This window comes from Schistocerca serialis, chromosome 2, assembly GCF_023864345.2.
Source record: "Schistocerca serialis cubense isolate TAMUIC-IGC-003099 chromosome 2, iqSchSeri2.2, whole genome shotgun sequence".
In the NCBI taxonomy this organism is placed as follows: Eukaryota; Metazoa; Arthropoda; class Insecta; order Orthoptera; family Acrididae; genus Schistocerca; species Schistocerca serialis.
The window spans coordinates 267981253-267998900 of record NC_064639.1 but is presented as its reverse complement, the minus strand read 5'-3'; the positions used below and the strand labels follow the sequence as shown (position 1 = coordinate 267998900).

The 17648-nt window shown below is 42.7% G+C and overlaps 1 protein-coding gene across 5 annotated transcripts in view; it reads right to left on the bottom strand.

The window, feature by feature from the left end:
• LOC126457023 (lactosylceramide 4-alpha-galactosyltransferase-like) overlaps window positions 1-17648 on the bottom strand; it is a 468934-nt gene that overhangs the window by 58602 nt on the left and 392684 nt on the right. For all 5 annotated transcript variants that reach the window (XM_050092998.1, XM_050092997.1, XM_050092996.1 and 2 more), the window contains one exon: window positions 12742-12931. In XM_050092998.1, coding sequence (XP_049948955.1) covers window positions 12742-12931 — 190 coding nt within the window. The remainder of the gene's footprint in view (window positions 1-12741; window positions 12932-17648) is intronic.

Here is a 17648-nt window from a genome sequence, read left to right as displayed (position 1 = left end):
TTTGTTTGCTTTCCCACTTCCCTAACAGTGTCTCTCAAAGTTTTGCACGATTAAATTAGTTAGTTTCTGTAAACAGCATTCATTCTACCAAGTATGTAAACGCACCAATTTTTTGGTGATTTACGTTTCTGTAAATTATCGTGCACACGACCATCACACTTTATGTAGGCTTTATCTTCCAAACCTTGCTGATAACGTGAAGTTTGAATTTCAGTTTTGCTACGACCCAGAACACCAGGTTTTGCTTCGGTTTCACTACTACCACAGAATGTTGACTCTGATAAATTGTAAGTGATGTGTAAATGATTTGACATCCACTGTTATTAGATCAAATGAAGACATTAGTCCTACGTCTTGTGGGCAAGGGTATGTGACCATGTGTTGTATGGTATGGGGGCAGTGCCACGTTTGTCATCTGTCCTAATGGACGAAAGTCTACTTAAATATAGGCAGTTTCAAGTATTCATTCACGAGAAAAAATGTACACATCCCTACATGTTCATCAGGGCTTTTAAAAATGTACTACACAGCTCATAGACTGATAAACAAAGAATTCAGTACTTCACAGACTTCATCCAAGAGGAAATTGCCCTTTGGGCCACTGAGACTGAAGAATTGGTAAGATTATGCTCAATTTGAATAGGCATTTTTGCCAGAGAATTGGTCTCAGTTTGTGCAGAAACGACTTATAAAGGAGGATTTAATCCAGAGTCCTTTAACACCAGACAGGATAGCTTCCGAAAATATTTTGAAAAATGTTTGGGTCAAACCTTTATTCAATTAGGTCACTCTCAAAATTTTAAAGGCCAAACCGCCAATGGATCTCCTGGATAAATTAGTACAAGTACCAGAAACCGACCTTCATCACTTAATGTCAGTCTTGGATTCTCTTGTCTTATACAAGAGGATCTAAGAGTGAACAACCACAACAGTAGTGATGTGGCACAATCTTCTCCGACACACGAAATGGAATCCAAAATTTTCGGGACTGGTGCTACCATCTAGAAAGTAGGAGTAGTAGATATTTGCACGACTAGGTGGCGAGAGCTGCATATCTGATGAGTCAGTGTGCTGCCTGGCACTCAGCTGGGAGGACATGTTAGGTGTCCACAGTGATTTCCGTAATACTCTGTGTTTGGTGTGTGGCGATTTTACGATGGATCCGCGAACAGAACAGCGCATGTGTATCAAATTCTGTGCGAATGTCGGCAAAAGTGCTACGGAGAGCCTTCCAATGATTCAACGAGTGTTTGAGGGACAGAGCATGAGCCATATGCGTGTGTGTGTGTCATGGTCGGTTCAGGGCAGGCCTTACAGACTTCGAAGATGATGCTCACAATGGAAGACCCGATAGTCGCACAATGCCAGACATTGTTGCCAAACTTCAACAATTGGTTCGTGAGGATCGACGTAGAACCATTCGAGACCTTGCGGACGAAGTGGGTATTGGTTATGGAACATGTCAACGAATGTTGACTGATGAATTGGTCATGCATCGTGTCGCTGCAAAATTTGTGCCAAGGATCTTCACAGCCGATCAGAAGGCACAGCGTGTTTAAGTGTGCATGGACCTTCGTCAGACTGCATCTGATGATCCAACCTTCTTGTTACGTATTATCACCGGTGACAAGTGCTGGATTTACGGTTATGACCCAGAGACAAAGCAACAAATGTCCTAGTGGATGAGCCTGGGCTCTCCAAGACCCAAAAAAGCGAGACAGATGAAGAGCAAAGTGAAGAGTGTGATCACCATTTTCTTTGATACCAAGGGAATTGTGCCCAAAGAATTCGTCCCACCCAATCGAACAGTGAATTCCGCGTACTACTGTGAAGTTCTGCGAAGGCTCCATGATAACGTGTGGCGATGATGGCCCAAACTCTGGCGTCAAGGGAACTGGCTGCTGCATCACGACAATGCGCCCTGTCACACGTCCTTGTTCACCAGGGCCTTTTCGGCAAAAAACAACATGTCGGTTGTACCCCAGCCACTGTACTCGCCAGATTTGGCACCTTGCGACTTCACGCTATTCCCAAAACTGAAACTCAAGTTGAAAGGCCGTCGGTTCTACACTAGAGAGGATCCAAGAAGCATCGCTGGTGGTGATAAACACCCTCAAAGAACAGAACTTCCAGAAAACGTTTGACCAGTGGCAGAAGCGCTGGGACCGGTGTGTACATGCGGATGGGAACTACTTCGAGGGTGATGGTGACCATTAGTCCAAAGGTAAGGTTTTCAACAGATGGCAGCACCAGTTCCGAAAATTTTGGATAGCACCTCGTAGGTACAGTGGTACTACAACAGTGACCAATACATTATGTAATGCAATCGGGTTTACCTCCCACGCAAAATCCGGAGCACATAGATTGTGGACTACGTGAGTTTAATAAAAGAAAGCGAGATGACAGCCACTATTCCCCAGGATAGTATGGAAATGATCACTCACCAAACCACCGTAGTAACTGAAATAACCACTACAGCTGGGAATCTCCCATGGGAGGTCATTAGAATAAAAGTCCAAATACAACAATTTGTCTGTGTCAATCACTTTTTATTTTCTCCCACGAAGCATTTCGAGAGTTTGTACTCTCCCATCTTCAGGTGGATAACAGCAGTATCTTGTTACATGTGTACCAGCTGAACGCAGCCAGCTGGTGCCCATGTAACAAGATATCGCTGTTTTCCACCTGAAGATAGGAGTAGAAACTCTCAAAACGCGTCATGAGAGAAAATAAAAACTGACTGACACAGATAAATTGTTTTATTTGAACATTTATCGTCAATAGAGTGGCAGTTTCCTTAAAAGAAAAAAAGGTCCAACATGGATGACATAAGGTTAGGTCATGACAAACTGCAAACGCATAATCATAATAAAAGTAATGAAATGCACAAGGCACCAGTACAGACTTGTACCATCAAAGGTGACTGGCAAACCCGACACCCAACAGTAAATATGACTGCATTGTCAGATGAGCCACACCTCTCCAATATGGTGTTGAAATGTAGAGCTCACCATGGGCTGGATGTGGGCAATGCAGAGCGTCCAAGAAATATACTATGTTACAACGATGATACAGATATCATGGTGGAATTACCCACAGATCAGTTTAAATGCAGTAATAACACTAAAGAGATTGTACAAGTTAGTATACATGCAGTGGTAGGAGGTACTGCCAAGGGTTAAAAGTAAAGTTAATTGAAACCAAGACAGCACCCATCTGTAACACATATACAGGGTGTTACAAAAAGGTACGGCCAAACTTTCAGGAAACATTCCTCACACACAAAGAAAGAAAATATGTTATGTGGACATGTGTCCGGAAACGTTTACTTTCCATGTTAGAGCTCATTTTATTACTTCAAATCACATTAATCATGGAATGGAAACACACAGAAACAGAACTTACCTGCGTGACTTCAAACACTTTGTTACAGGAAATGCTCAAAATGTCCTCCGTTAGCGAGGATAGATGCATCCACCCTCCGTCGCATGGAATCCCTGATGCGCTGATGCAGCCCTGGAGAATGGCGTATTGTATCACAGCCGTCCACAATACGAGCACGAAGAGTCTCTACATTTGGTACCGGGGTTGCGTAGACAAGAGCTTTCAAATGCCCTCATAAATGAAAGTCAAGAGGGTTGAGGTCAGGAGAGCATGGAGGCCATGGAATTGGTCCGCCTCTACCAATCGATCGGTCACCGAATCTGTTGTTGAGAAGCGTACGAACACTTCGACTGAAATGTGCAGGAGCTCCATCGTGCATGAACCACATGTTGTGCCGTACTTGTAAAGGCACATGTTCTAGCAGCACAGGTAGAGTATCCCGTATGAAATCCTGATAACGTGCTCCATTGACCGTAGGTGGACGACGAAACTAAAATGAGCTCTAACATGGAAATTAAGCGTTTCCGGACACATGTCCACATAACATCTTTTCTTTATTTGTGTGTGAGGAATGTTTCCTGAAAGTTTGGCCGTACCCTTTTGTGACACACTGTATACAAAGTAATAGGGTTGAAGATATTGATAACCAGATAGTGCTCGAAGTAGCCGAGTGCACCACTTCTGATTCATCGCAATGAACTGGGTTAAAAAATTTATTTTTAAAGTATGTGCGCATATTCAGTAAAGAATATGGTTTTATAAACGCTTATCAGTATCGTATGGAAATCCAGTCCTATGAGATTTATGTTACAATATTTATTCCATCCAGTGATCTAAGACAGCAGCAATTAACAGCGAAATAAAACAGATGCTTGAACGGATTATAATAGAATCTTCTATGTCACCATTTTGCAGTCCACTGTTAGTTGTGGCGAAACCTGACAACACTGCTCCTTGTGCAAACTTGTCTGGGGAATGTGGATGAAAAATTACACAAATTTATTGCGATTAAATTCCTCTCTAGCACTGATTTACAAAGTTCTTACTGGCAGGTAAGTCTCACCAAGGATTCTAGGAAATACACTGCCTTTATTTACGATGGAAGAAGCTAGCAGTTCTGTGTACTGCTATTTGGCTTAAACGTGAGTTCAGAAGTATTCATAAAAGCCTTAGATACTGTCTTAGGGTCTGAACGCTCTGGCCAAATTACACTGCATGTTGATGATATACTAATGGCCACCCATACCTGTGAAGAACATGTAGAATTGTTAGAAAATACACTACACAGATTCTCAGAGGCAGGAGTGACAGCTAATTTGCAAATGTCTAAATTTGTCAGGGAGAAGATTAAGTTTCTTGGTCCATAATTATCTCTACTGTAATAACACCTAACCCAGATAAGATTAGTGCCTCCAAAAATTTTCTATAACCTCTTACTAAGCAACAACTTAGAGTTCTTTGGTTTATGCTAGTTTTGCACCAAAACAGCTTTTAAGCAGTACAAACTCGCCAAGTTTTTTGAAGAAAAATACAACATGGGTCTGGACCAGTGAATGTGAGAATTATTTTAAGGCAATAAGAGAGGCTCTAGTAAATTTTGACATTCTGCATCCTACTGATATGACTACGGATTTCTCTTTAGTTACTGATGTGTCATTTTCTGAATTAGGAGCTTGTTTATTTTAGATCCATGAGGGAAAAGGAAAATCAGATATTCGAGTCATGTTTTGCTAGAGGTCCCTTATCTGAATGCAAAGGATCATACTCTGCTACTGAGTTAGAAACTTTAGCGATGATTTTGGGCGTTTAGAAAATCGAACAATTACATTTGCAAAAAGAACATTTAAGTCTGTTGTAACTATCAGGCGTTGAGCTTTCTCATGTCATGCAAAATGCTACATTCATACTTCGTGTACTGGTCTTTATTTCTTCGGGAATAGAATTTTGAGGTCATTTACACGTCTGGAAGAGATAACATTGTAGCAGATTCACTGTCATGATTACCACAAGGCTTGTCAGAATACACGAAACCAACTGAACAACTGACTACTGAGTAGCAAGATTGAAATGATAGCCAATGTTATTCAGGTATGTGCAAGAACATGGCTGATTTATAGAACGTAGACAGTCAAGAAGGTAAAGACGTTAGTTTCAAAATCTATTAGACAAACTGAAAAAAGCGCTACACGATACAGAATTATGTCCCATTCTATGGACAAATTTCTATGTCCAACATCTGGTATGTTTGCATTCCTAGTTCATATGAAGAAGCATTAATCTGATATACATGTTCTCCGCTAGCTCAGCCACAGGAAAACAAGCAAGTAATGCAGAGAAGACACGACATATTCGCCATCGATACCGCACTCTAATATAATATCGATGATAGATTTTTTACTTTTAATTAAGGGGCACTACTTTATTAATTGTATTATGATTAACTGATCTCTTAGCATAGAAGATTTTGTGATTTTTTTTTTATTTTATACTTTTTGTTCTGGCATTCAGAAAAGGTTGTATGTTACCTAACCAGGCTAAGGGCTGTATTGTATAGTATTTGTGCTTTTTATGGATTTCAAGTATAAGTCCAATTTCACATATAGTATATCAGCATATATTTTTAATGTCAGACGCTCATTTAGCCAAAGAAAAATTTTAACTAAAGACAGTGCACACTGCATTTTAATCTTCATATTTGCGACACTGGTTTACTATGTACTCTACCTAAAGTGCCCTCTGTTGGCAGTAGGTTCTTGTATAAATGCCTGACGCAACCTGAGTATTATCAGCACGTACCATGTACTCACATGTTTAACTTGACGATGATTTTTTATCAGAATATTTTAACGGTATATATGGGTGCTATACAAGGCTATAAACATTTCATATTTTTATATTCCATGCATCATTAATACTGTATAGATTTAGTCTTAACTAATTGAACCTGGTCGCTTACACAATTTTTATATTTACAACAGATCCGAAGATGGCGGTAAGCCGAAACCGGTAATAAAGTGTAAAGAAATCTGTGTGATCAAGACGGGCTTGTGAAAATAAGAGTGCCAAAAATAAGATGATTGCGGACTCATTTACAGACTTAATGTCTTCAATTGATATGATTGTTAAGTAAATATGCTTCATGCAATTAAAATTAACAAATCAGTGCGCTACTGATAAATATACATACATACGAACCTAAAGTTTCAACCTCTGAGACCAAAAGAGATCATCTTCTTTTGTTGTTTTTGCTTTGGTGCGCAATAACGATCACGTAACTTCAGTTAAAGGAAACAATTATAATCACTTATTTTGCACACCGAAGTGTTGGGTATAATCTGTGTTAACATTTTTACAGTTTAACAGCTCGTAAGAAGCTCTGTGATAAAAATAATAACCTTTATCTGTTTAAAAGATACTTTCAAATAACATGTTACAATTACACTACACACAGATTATTCACACACACACACACACACACACACACACACAAATATATACTGGCCAGTTCCGAAAGTTACTAACTATATTCTACACGTTCTCTCTAAAGCACTCAACCACTAAAGTTCGTGACCTAGGCTGCCTATAAAAGCAAGTGATTACCATTTTCGACCGATCTTTGATGCTTAACTTCAGTCAGATTAATTCACATTTAGAATATGTGATAACTTCGCTCGATATTATCGAATAATTTATTGCAATAATTACGCCACCAGCGGTGGGTGTAACCCATCCTTACAATAAATAATCGCATCTGAATTTATGATTTTGTTGCTGTTCACTTCTGATTTCAACCAGCTTTTTGTTCCTAATACTGTCTGATCATTGTAACCTTCAGTGAGTGATACTAATTCTATGACCTTTCCCTGGATGTTCCTGCAGTTTACTATGTCATGTTAACTTCTCCTCTATCTGATCTGCGAGAACGAGCACTCGCTGATGTAACAGCGACCTATGCAGGCAATCCGTCTCTGATCCCAAGGAGGGGTTACTCTAACCTAAAAAACCTCATGTGCACACCACCCAGACTCCGCTATCCTAGAAGCTGCCACCTGCGCGTAATGCACGCCTTACATATTAAGGGTAACCCTACAACTCTCCACCTAATAGCAGAGGTGAGAAATTTGCACCCGATACTGCCACTGCCTCTGGTTTAGACCTTCCACTTTGCTCCAGACCAGAGGACCATGACTGACCCTGGACAAGAAAGGCATCCCCTGCTGGCTCAGATCATCGGGCAGCATTTCATGTCTGTTGCTAAGAGTAAGGAGCCAGCCGTGTGGTCCATTCCCTCTTTCGGTTTCCGGCCTGTGACATGTACCTACCACTATACGCCACTCATTCTTGAGTGGAGATGAACTGGTCAGATGTTGCATATAGAAGATGCAACGACAACTAGGTCACCGTGGGATTCTAACGGCACCAAGAGTCTCGCAGCTCTCGTAACCGGCCCCCTGATGTCGCCGCAGGTTTAAGCATCAGTGAGAAGCCTCTCGACCGTGGCCAACGCAGCCTCCAGCTGTTTACAGATAACAGCAAATTCTCCTTGTGTTCATTCACAATAAGCACAGTCCCTATCCATATCGTAAGTAGCTGAAAGAGTACAAGCAGACATCCAAAAAGCCAAAAAGGAGGAATTTATCCGACTGTGGCGATTCTGAGGCAAAACCTCACGCTGCTGTATGCACACCAACTCACTGAACACAATTGCACAGCACACAGGGAGACAAAAGGCAAACTGATGCTCTAAACGTTCAAACTACTCGATTGTCGTGCTATATTCGGCGTAAATCTGCACTACTAAAACTACGATACATGGAAATCTTTACACAAGGAAACAAAAATTAAATCTGGTGTCTCTTTAGACGGCAATGAAGGCAATATTAATAACCAAACTCACAAAATGAAAAGCGCAAGCAACTGTATAAACGCTAACTCACTGCACACAACTGCACAACACGCAGGGAGACAACGAACTGGTCCTTATGAGCGTACCCCGCAATGGAAGTTATCTTCTGGCTTATCCTAAGAGTAATAAGATAAAGGGCTAATATTACGATCAGGATTTGAAGAAATATTTTCACAAGTAATTCATCTTATTTTCGTATATGTAATATTTATGTTTAAGTATACTCAGTGAAGTGATTTATAGCTGGTTAACGAGTAATGAAACTTCCTGGCAGATTAAAACTGTTTGCCGGACCGAGACTCGAACTGGGGACCTTTGCCTTTCGCGGGCAAGTGCTCTACCAACTGAGCTACCCAAGCACGACTCACGCCCCGTTCTCACAGCTTTAATTTCGCAAGTACCTCGTCTCCTACCTTCCAAACTTCACAGAAGCACTCCTGCGAACCTTGCAGAACTAGCACTCCGAGTGCTCTGTCAGACTTCCATTTCTTCCCAAAACTGAAAATTTTTCTTGGTGGACGAAGATTCACTTCCTACGAAGAATTGATGGCCAGAGTTGGCAACTATTTTGCAGGCCTGGATGAAACTCATTTTCGAGATGGGACAAGGCACTGGAACATTGCTGTACCAAGTTCATTAATCTACAAGGAGACTAAATTGAAAAACAAAAAAAAGGGTTCAGGGATGTAAGTACCTCTTTTCTATTCCGTTCTGAGAACTTTTCAAACAACTCTCGTAATATGAGGTCTGTCCGCCCATCACCTTTGCGAAGACTTGAACTCTGCTGGGGATACTTTCAAAGGGCTTTCAGTGTCTTTGTAGAAATGTCATACTATAAAAATGCACCATACTGGATTTGCGCCAATGTGTATATACTTAGGACAACAGCACTACATCCTGAGTCATGTCATTGTATTGGCCTGAGAAGGTAGAAACGCTGGGGTCTGACGTGAAGTCGACTATCTGACACATCCCCAAGGTGTTCCATTGGCAACAGGTCGGGACCCTGAGCAGGCCAGCCAATTTCAGGAATGTCATTGCCAACAAACCACTGTCTCCCAGATGCTGCGTTATGACAGGATGCATTGTCATGCTGATACGAACAATCACTATCTACTAACAGTTCCTCTACTGTGAGCATTACACAACGCTGTAAAGCGTGTTTAGATCCTTCCGTATTTATCGCTTTCTTAGGCGCAATAAGTGGACCACAACGTAACCATGAAAAATACCTCCATACTCTAACATCACCTCCTGCGTGTTTCATTCCTGGCACTACACATGATGGCACGTAACGTTCTCCAGGCATTCACCACACCCAAACCCTTCCACACGATTGGCACAAAGTATAGTGTGATTAATCACTCCAAATCAGTCATTTCCAGTCGTCCGATGCCCAGTGACGTGGCTCTTTATACCAACTAAATCGTCGCTTAGCACTAACTGCTAAAAGTTTGGTTTAGGAGGAGCTGCTCGACCATAGTAACCTGTTATTTTTAACTCCATCCGCAGAGTCATCGTGGTAGTTGGACTGCTGTTAGCACTTAGACGAACTCACAAGTGATTTCTTCCGCTGCCTGCATGCGATTTTTTACAATCACCCTTCCCAATACGTGATGGTCCGTTTCCATCTGTGCATGAGGTCTTCCTATTCTTGGTTTAGATGTGATTGTTATTTCGAGATTCCACGTTACAATCACATCACAAACAGTCAAACTGGGCAACTTTAGAAGGTTTAATATGTCCTTGATGGATCTGTTGCTCAAGTGACATCCAGTGACTAGTCTACGTCCGAAGTCACTGAGGTCTCCTGGTCGTCAGCTACTGCTGTTACTGCATCTCTACAGACAACACAATTCCGCAACCCCTTTTCTACTGGTGGGCCCGCCTTTCATAACATCTAATGGGCAGTTCCGCATTACATAGCAGCGTCCAGTTACTTCTCGTCAAACAACGTTTATCAATTACAGTAAGGTAAAGAAAATGTATAATCACCAAAGCGAAAAGAAGATATTGCATGTAAACAATGAAGTCATGCAAGCAGTTGTGTTTTTGGTTTTAGGGCCGTTATAGACGGCGACTGGATACAGCAAAAGGAATAAACAGAAGAGCAGACATGACAACGAGTGTTTTTGCAAAATGAGGTGGATTTCTCAAAACCAAGCTTCCGAATTGAAGGACAGTTTATAGTCAGTGTGTATTACAAACAATTATTTATTATTGTGAAACAGTCATTTTCAACGGAAAAAACGCCAGTGTTAGGGACTAAGTTTTGAGACATAAAAATGAAGAAACAGATCGGGAAATAGGCTGGCGTGGAAAACGGTGATTTTGACTGTGTTCAAAATGTTTGGGAGTGAGGTTGCACATGCAGCCCGGGGAATGAAAAGTAGATGAACCAAAGGAGCTCTTTGCCGGAATCCAAAGAATTAGAAAAGATCGGTACGAAGACAATTGAAGGTGGGTGCATGACATTGTAATACACAGGATGACAGAGCAACAGCCGGCCGTTGTGGCCGTGTGGTTCTAGGCGCTTCAGTCTGCAACCGCGTGACCGCTACGGTCGCAGGTTCGGATTCTGCCTCGGGCATGGATGTGTGTGATGTCCTTAGGTTAGTTAGCTTTAAGTAGTTCGAGGTTCTAGGGGACTGATGACCACAGATGTTAGGTCCCATAGTGCTCAGAGCTATTTGAACCATTTGACAGAGCAACACAATTATGAATCCTGTTAATAAGAGATCATAACCGAACTGTACACGGACAAGGGACGAGATATTGGATGTAACTGAAGAAAGGACACAATCACAATCTAAAAAAGTGAATCATGCAAAAGGGAAAATAGATGTCCAATAAGTTAGGGAAGTGCAAAATGACAAAGTAGGAATGGTTAGACGAGAAATTAGGGGATGTAGAAGCATGCATATCTAGAGGAGAAGAGTTGCTGAGGAAAATTATAGAGAACTTTCGAGAAAAAAAAAAGCCGCTGTATGAACGTGAACATCTCAGATTGCAAGCAAGAACTTAGCAAAGAGGGAAAGGTGAAAGGTTTGGTTTAGTTTAGTTGGATGGAAGGTGTATGTGGAAGGGCTATAAAAGGGAAATGAGCGTGAAGGCTTTATTATAGAAAGGAAGAGGACGCAATCGAAGATCTGTAGGGAAATACGAAGAATTTGACAAAGAGCATTGAAAAATCTAAATTGAAATAAGTTCCTTGGAATAGAAGAGATCAGGACATTACCTTTGAGATATTGAGTTCCTTACGATAGTCAGACAGAAAAAAACTACTCGACTTGCTGTGCAAGATATATGAGGCAGGCGAAACATATCTTAGAAGATAGGGTAAAGAACGGAAAACCTTCGTTTACAGCATTTGCAGTTTTGGAGAGAGCTTTTGACAATGCAGACTGCAATATATTTTTTGAAATACTGTAAGTAGCAGGCCTAAAATCCAGGGTGCCAAAGGTTAAAGTACAGAAACACGATTACAGTTGTAACAGTCTAAAGACATGAGAACGTGGCAGTGGTTGAGAAGGGACTAAGACAGGGTTGTAGCTTATTCGCATTGTTGTCAATCTGTACACTGAGCAGACTATAAAGGAAATAATAGAAAATTTGGAGACGGAATTAAATTCCAGGGACAAGAAGTAATATCATTGAGATTTGCCGACGGCACTTTAACTCTGTCAGATACAATAATGGATTCGGAAAAGCAGACGAATGGAATAGACAGCGCCTTGAGAAGAGCAGTTATATGAACACCAATGAAAGTAAATCAAGGAGTATGGAATTAGGTGATACTGAAGGATTTAGGAAGGGGGATCAGATAGTAATAGTAGTAGATGAGTTTTGCTATTTGGGCAGCAAAACAACTGACGATGGCTGAAGTACAGAGGAGGTAAAATGGAGACTGGTTATAGCACGAGGAGCGTTTCTGAAAAAAAGAGGAATATCTTAACATCTAATATCAGTTCCAGTGTCAGGAAGTCTTTTTGAAAAGCATTTGTCTCGTGTGTAGCCTTGTGCAGAAGTCAAACGTGGACGATAAGCGTTTTAGACAAGAAAATAATCGAAGCTTTTGAAATGCAGAAGACTGCTGAAGATTGGTCTTTCAGGTCAAGTGACTAAAAGGAAGGTACCGAACCGGATTGGTGATAGAAGGTATTTATGGCACAACCTGACTACAAGTAGGAACCAGTTGACAGGACACATTCTGATGCATGAAGGGGTCGTCAATCTTGTAATGGAGGCAAGTGTGGAGGGATGAATGCAGTACGCACGTTCAAATGGATATAGGTAGCAGTAGTTATTCGGAGAAGAATAGGCGTGACAAGGATAGAGTGGTACAGGGAGAGTTCGGATTGAAGCCCACAACTACAACAAGCAGATTGTTGTGAAACGTATGCTTCTACTTTGCACACCCGCTACAGTGACACAAAGAGAGATCTGCTTACCTCGATGGCACAAGTGGTCTCTACGAAAATAATGTTACGCGCTCCACGCCGGGGCATGAACGGTTCATCGATGATCAACGGTGGCAGGATGACAACATCGGGAAGCTTGGGTGACGCTGCCAGCCACGTGAAGAAACTCGTCACACTCAGCAGGAGGGCTGCCACCAGTCCGTACCTCTGCCATCGATACCTGCCAAAGAACGTACACAAGTTGAAGCATTACGTTCTCCATGTGTCATAGCAGTAGTATCGGTGCTTTGATCTATAGATTAGCTACGGTACTAGACCGAAACCGTGGTTCTCTGCGTTAATGAGTTGGTGGCTAATGTATAGGCTATTAAGCAGGAGTTCACAGGTCAATCACAAACCGATCAGGGACAGTTTTTAAGCACCCCAGTGACTTACACAGTTTGTGTTCTTATCTTCTTGGGGGGGGGGGGGAGGACTTCTTTCTTGGTACTCTTGTGACCACAGGAAATCACTACGTACGGGTATATGGAAAGCTGCGTCCTCATCGAGGTTCCGTAGAACGTTAGTTGTGCCCTACTGTGAACGGGACAACGAGACCTGTGCACACTTTTCAGCCTGTCAGTGTGGCTCACACGATAATTTCAAGCTTCGACAGCGCGCGTTGTCCCTTTACATATATGTAGGGGTGTCTGTTCATTCGGACATGTCCAAAAGAACAGACTCAATTTTTATCCTGCAGCCACTATGAATCAAAACACAAAGGAAAGACATTAGCTGCTAGTGGGCAGAGATTTACACACATCAAAAAAAGTTTTGCATCACTCTGGTTCCCAGAACTCCTGAAGACAGACGATGACTGTGGATATTGTATCACAGACACACTCCCTTTGTTCAGAGATGTCACTAAACCCGCCAAAAGATGTAAACAACCATGCATGAGCAGCGCCTATTAGACGGAGAAGGTCCGACAGCCGATCAGTTCCAGTTACTCCTCCAGGAAGGTGGTACACGGCTCGTGTTCTCTGTATGTGCCAGGATGGGCTCTCAACAAGGGAAGTGTCCAGGCGTCTCGGAGTGAACCGAAGCGATGTTGTTCGGACATGGAGGAGATACAGAGAGACAGGAACTGTCGATGACATGTCTTGCTCAGGCCGCTCAAGGCTACTACTGCAGTAGACGACTGCTACCTACGGATTACGGCTCGGAGGAACACTGACAGCAACGCCATCGTGTTGAATAATGCTTTTCGTGCAGCCACAGGACGTCGTGTTACGATTCAAACTGTGCGCAATAGGCTGAATAATGCGCAACTTTACTCCCGACGTCCATGACGAGGTCCATCTTTGCAACCACGACACCATGCAGCGCGGTACAGATGGGTCCAACATGCCGAATGGACCGCTCAGGATTGGCTTCACATTCTCTTCATCGATGAGTGTCGCATATGCCTTCAACCAGACAATCGTCGGAGACGTGTTTGGAGACAATCCGGTCAGTGTTAGACACACTGTCCACCGAGTGCAGCAAGGTGAAAGTTACCTGTTGTTTTGAGGGGCCGACGTACGCCGCTGGTGGTCATGCAAGGCGCCGTAAAGGCTGTACGATACGTGAATGCCATCCTCCGACCGATAGTTCAACCATATCGGCAGCATATTGACGAGACAACCGTCTTCATTGACGACAATTCGCGCCCCCATCGTGCAAATCTTGTGAATGAATTCCTTCAGAATAACGACATCGCTCGACTAGAGTGGCCAGCATGTTCTCCAGACATGAACCCCATCGAACATGCCTGGGATAGATTGAAAAGGACTGTTTAAGGACGACGTGACTCATCTACCACTCTGAGGGATCTACGCCGAATCGCCGTTGAGGAGTGGGACAATCTGGACCAACAGTGCCTTGATGAACTTGTGGATAGTACGCCACGACGAATACAGGCATGCATCAATGCAAGAGGACGTGCTATTGGGTATTAGGTGTACCGGCGTGTACAGCAATCTGGATCACCACCTCAGAAGGTCTCGCTGTATGGTGGTACAACATGCAATGCGTGATTTTCATGAGCAATAAAAAGGGCAGAAATGATGTTTATGTTGATCTCTATCCCAATTTTCAGTACAGGTTCCGGAACCGATGTGATGCAAAACTTTTTTTGATGCGTATATATCAGCAGGGAAAGTTGAAAGTTCGTGCCAGACTGGAATTCAACCCTAGGTCTCCTTACTAGGCAGATGCGTTGGCCACTAGCCTCTGGACACACTGCACAGGCTACCCTAGCATGCCTCCAGTCAGACCCAAATTCTCAACCTATCCACACACTACTGACGTAGTGCCTCTTGCCCATTATCCTCATTACTCACAGCATTTCGCTGATTCCCATAAGAGTTTTTGGTTGGTGTGCATGTGCACTGAAGTGACCTTTGCCCATCCTCGCCTTAATTATGTATATGTGGTGTCTGTTCTTTCAGACATGTCGGACACATGACACCATTTTGATCCTGCAGGCACTATGAATCAAGACACAGAGGAATTAAAGGCGTTAGCTGCCAGTGGGTATTGATTGAAAATTTGTACCAGACTGGTTTCTGAAACCTGTCTCTCCTCCTTACTAGGCAGATGTGCTGACCACTACGCCATCTGGACATAGTGGTCAACTTAACTGTATGTGCTACCCTAGCACGCCAGTAGTCAGTCCCAAATCCTGATGTAGTGCCCCTAGCCCACTATCCTCGTTATTCGCGGCATTTCGCTGATTGCTTTGAGAGTTTGAGCTTGCTGAGCATCTGCACTGAAGGGATCATTGGCCATCGTCGCCTTAATTTTATATATGTGTGTGTGTGTGTGTGTGTGTGTGTGTGTGTGTGTGTGTGTGTGTGTGTTGTCTGTTCTTTCGAAATGCCGCGAGTAATGAGGATGATGGGCAAGGGTCACTACTTCAGTAGTGTGTGGATAGTCGAGAATTCGGTTCTGACGAGAGACGTGTTTGGGTAGTTTGAACAGTTGTGTTGACCACTGTGTCTGGATGGCGCAGTGGTCAGCGTCATCTGCCTAGCAAGCAGAAGACCCGGATTCAAATCCCAGTCTGGCACTAATTTTCAACTTTCCGCATTAATATAAATAAATGTCCACAGGCAGCTAATGTCTTTAATTCTGTTGTATCTTGTCTCTTCACGGCAAAAAGTGTTGCCAGCATGGATTTAGGACTTATTAGATGATAGAGTTCAATACATTGTTCTTAATGGGCAGAAGTCTAAGATGTAAACATAATTTCTGAAGAACTCCAAGGGAGTGTTACAGTGCAGCCAGTACTTTCAGTGTACATAAATGAACAAAATGTGTGAAGTCGGAAGCTTCCAGAGGTTGTTTGCAGACGATGCTCTTTATAGGAAGGTAGTAGTGCAGTAAGACTGTAGGGAAATGCAAGAATAACTGTGGGGGATCGGTGATTGGGGCAGGAACTGACAGTTGACCCTGAACGTAAATAAGTGTACAAGAGCATGCTGAAAAAGATTCCATCCGAATTTTTAATTCTGTTCTCGATATCGGTTGAGGTTTTACATTCACGCACATTACTCGGTCGACTTTCCCGCTTCGCTTACGCAAATTGCAACATTCTGCCGCTAGAGGGCTCTGTAGCGTAGCATTTAACATGGCGGTGCATGCTGTAATCGAGTTTCTAACCGTAGAAAATGTGTCTCTGACTGAAAAACCGTTGAAAAATGAAAGCTGCGTATGCTGACGACTGAATCGACATCAGTAATGTGTGACGTTGGTTTCGTAATGAAGGAAGCAGTGGTGCTAATCTCAGCGTGTGTGACAAAGAGTTCAGAGCGGACAACCGAAAGACTCATCGGAATAGATTTGACGAATTCACGCGAGAAAATCGTTGGATAACACACTTCCAAGTAAGTGTGGCATATCACGAGAGCTTCTACAGGCTATCGTTGCAGCACTGCGGTACAGAAAATTGTGTGTACAGTGGGTGGCTCGAATGCTCACTCCCATCGTGAAACAGAGCAAAGCGGACATCCGTCAACATTTCCTTTGCTGTTTAAGCATGAGAGTGATGGGTTCCTTAACAACATTGCGATAGGTGATGAAAGCTGGGGTCAACATTTTACCTCAATCTCGCACATTATTGACTACGATACAGTCATCACCGTATGACAGCTTTCAGTCTTCTATGGATTTCAATTGGAGGCGCGTTTTGTGTGGTTTGAAACTCGGTTACAGCATGTTGTTTCTCACGCACCAACATCGAAACGTTACACATTACGGAGCCCTTAATCAGAAGAGGGTTGCAACCTTCGGCGATGCGGGAAAGTCAACCAAGTAATATGCATGACTTGTAATATCTCAACAGATACTGAGAGCAGATTAAAAAATTCCGAGGCATTACTTTTCAGCACCGTCGTAACATATTGCACACAAACAGCCGAAGAGACCCATTATTTTTCAGTTACACTATTATTAATAAAACACTGGGAACGGCAAAGACCGTAGACTATCAAGGAGTAGTCATCCGAAGCTACCGTGACTGGCAGTTAAAACAAATTGTAGGAATGTAGAAAAAGCAGATACAGTACATTTCGTCACAGGATCGTTTAGCAAGTGTGACAGCGTTACAAGATGCTCAACACACTCCAATGGCAGACGCTACAATTGAAGATTTGTGTGCAACGGAGAGTTTAATGTTCAAGTTCCCAGAATGCGAAAAGAGTCGGCCGACAATACGTCTCGTGAACTAACAAGTGAATACGCGAATACGCGATTAAGGGCGACCTGAGTCATGCAACTGTAAGCGACTGGGATCGTCCTCTGCAAGTGACTTCGTGCAACAGGCAGTTTGCAACAAGGTAGGTGATCAAAAATTTACAGTGAGTCCAGTGGATAATGCGGATATGACTTACTTTTTGGAAACGCTATACCTGATC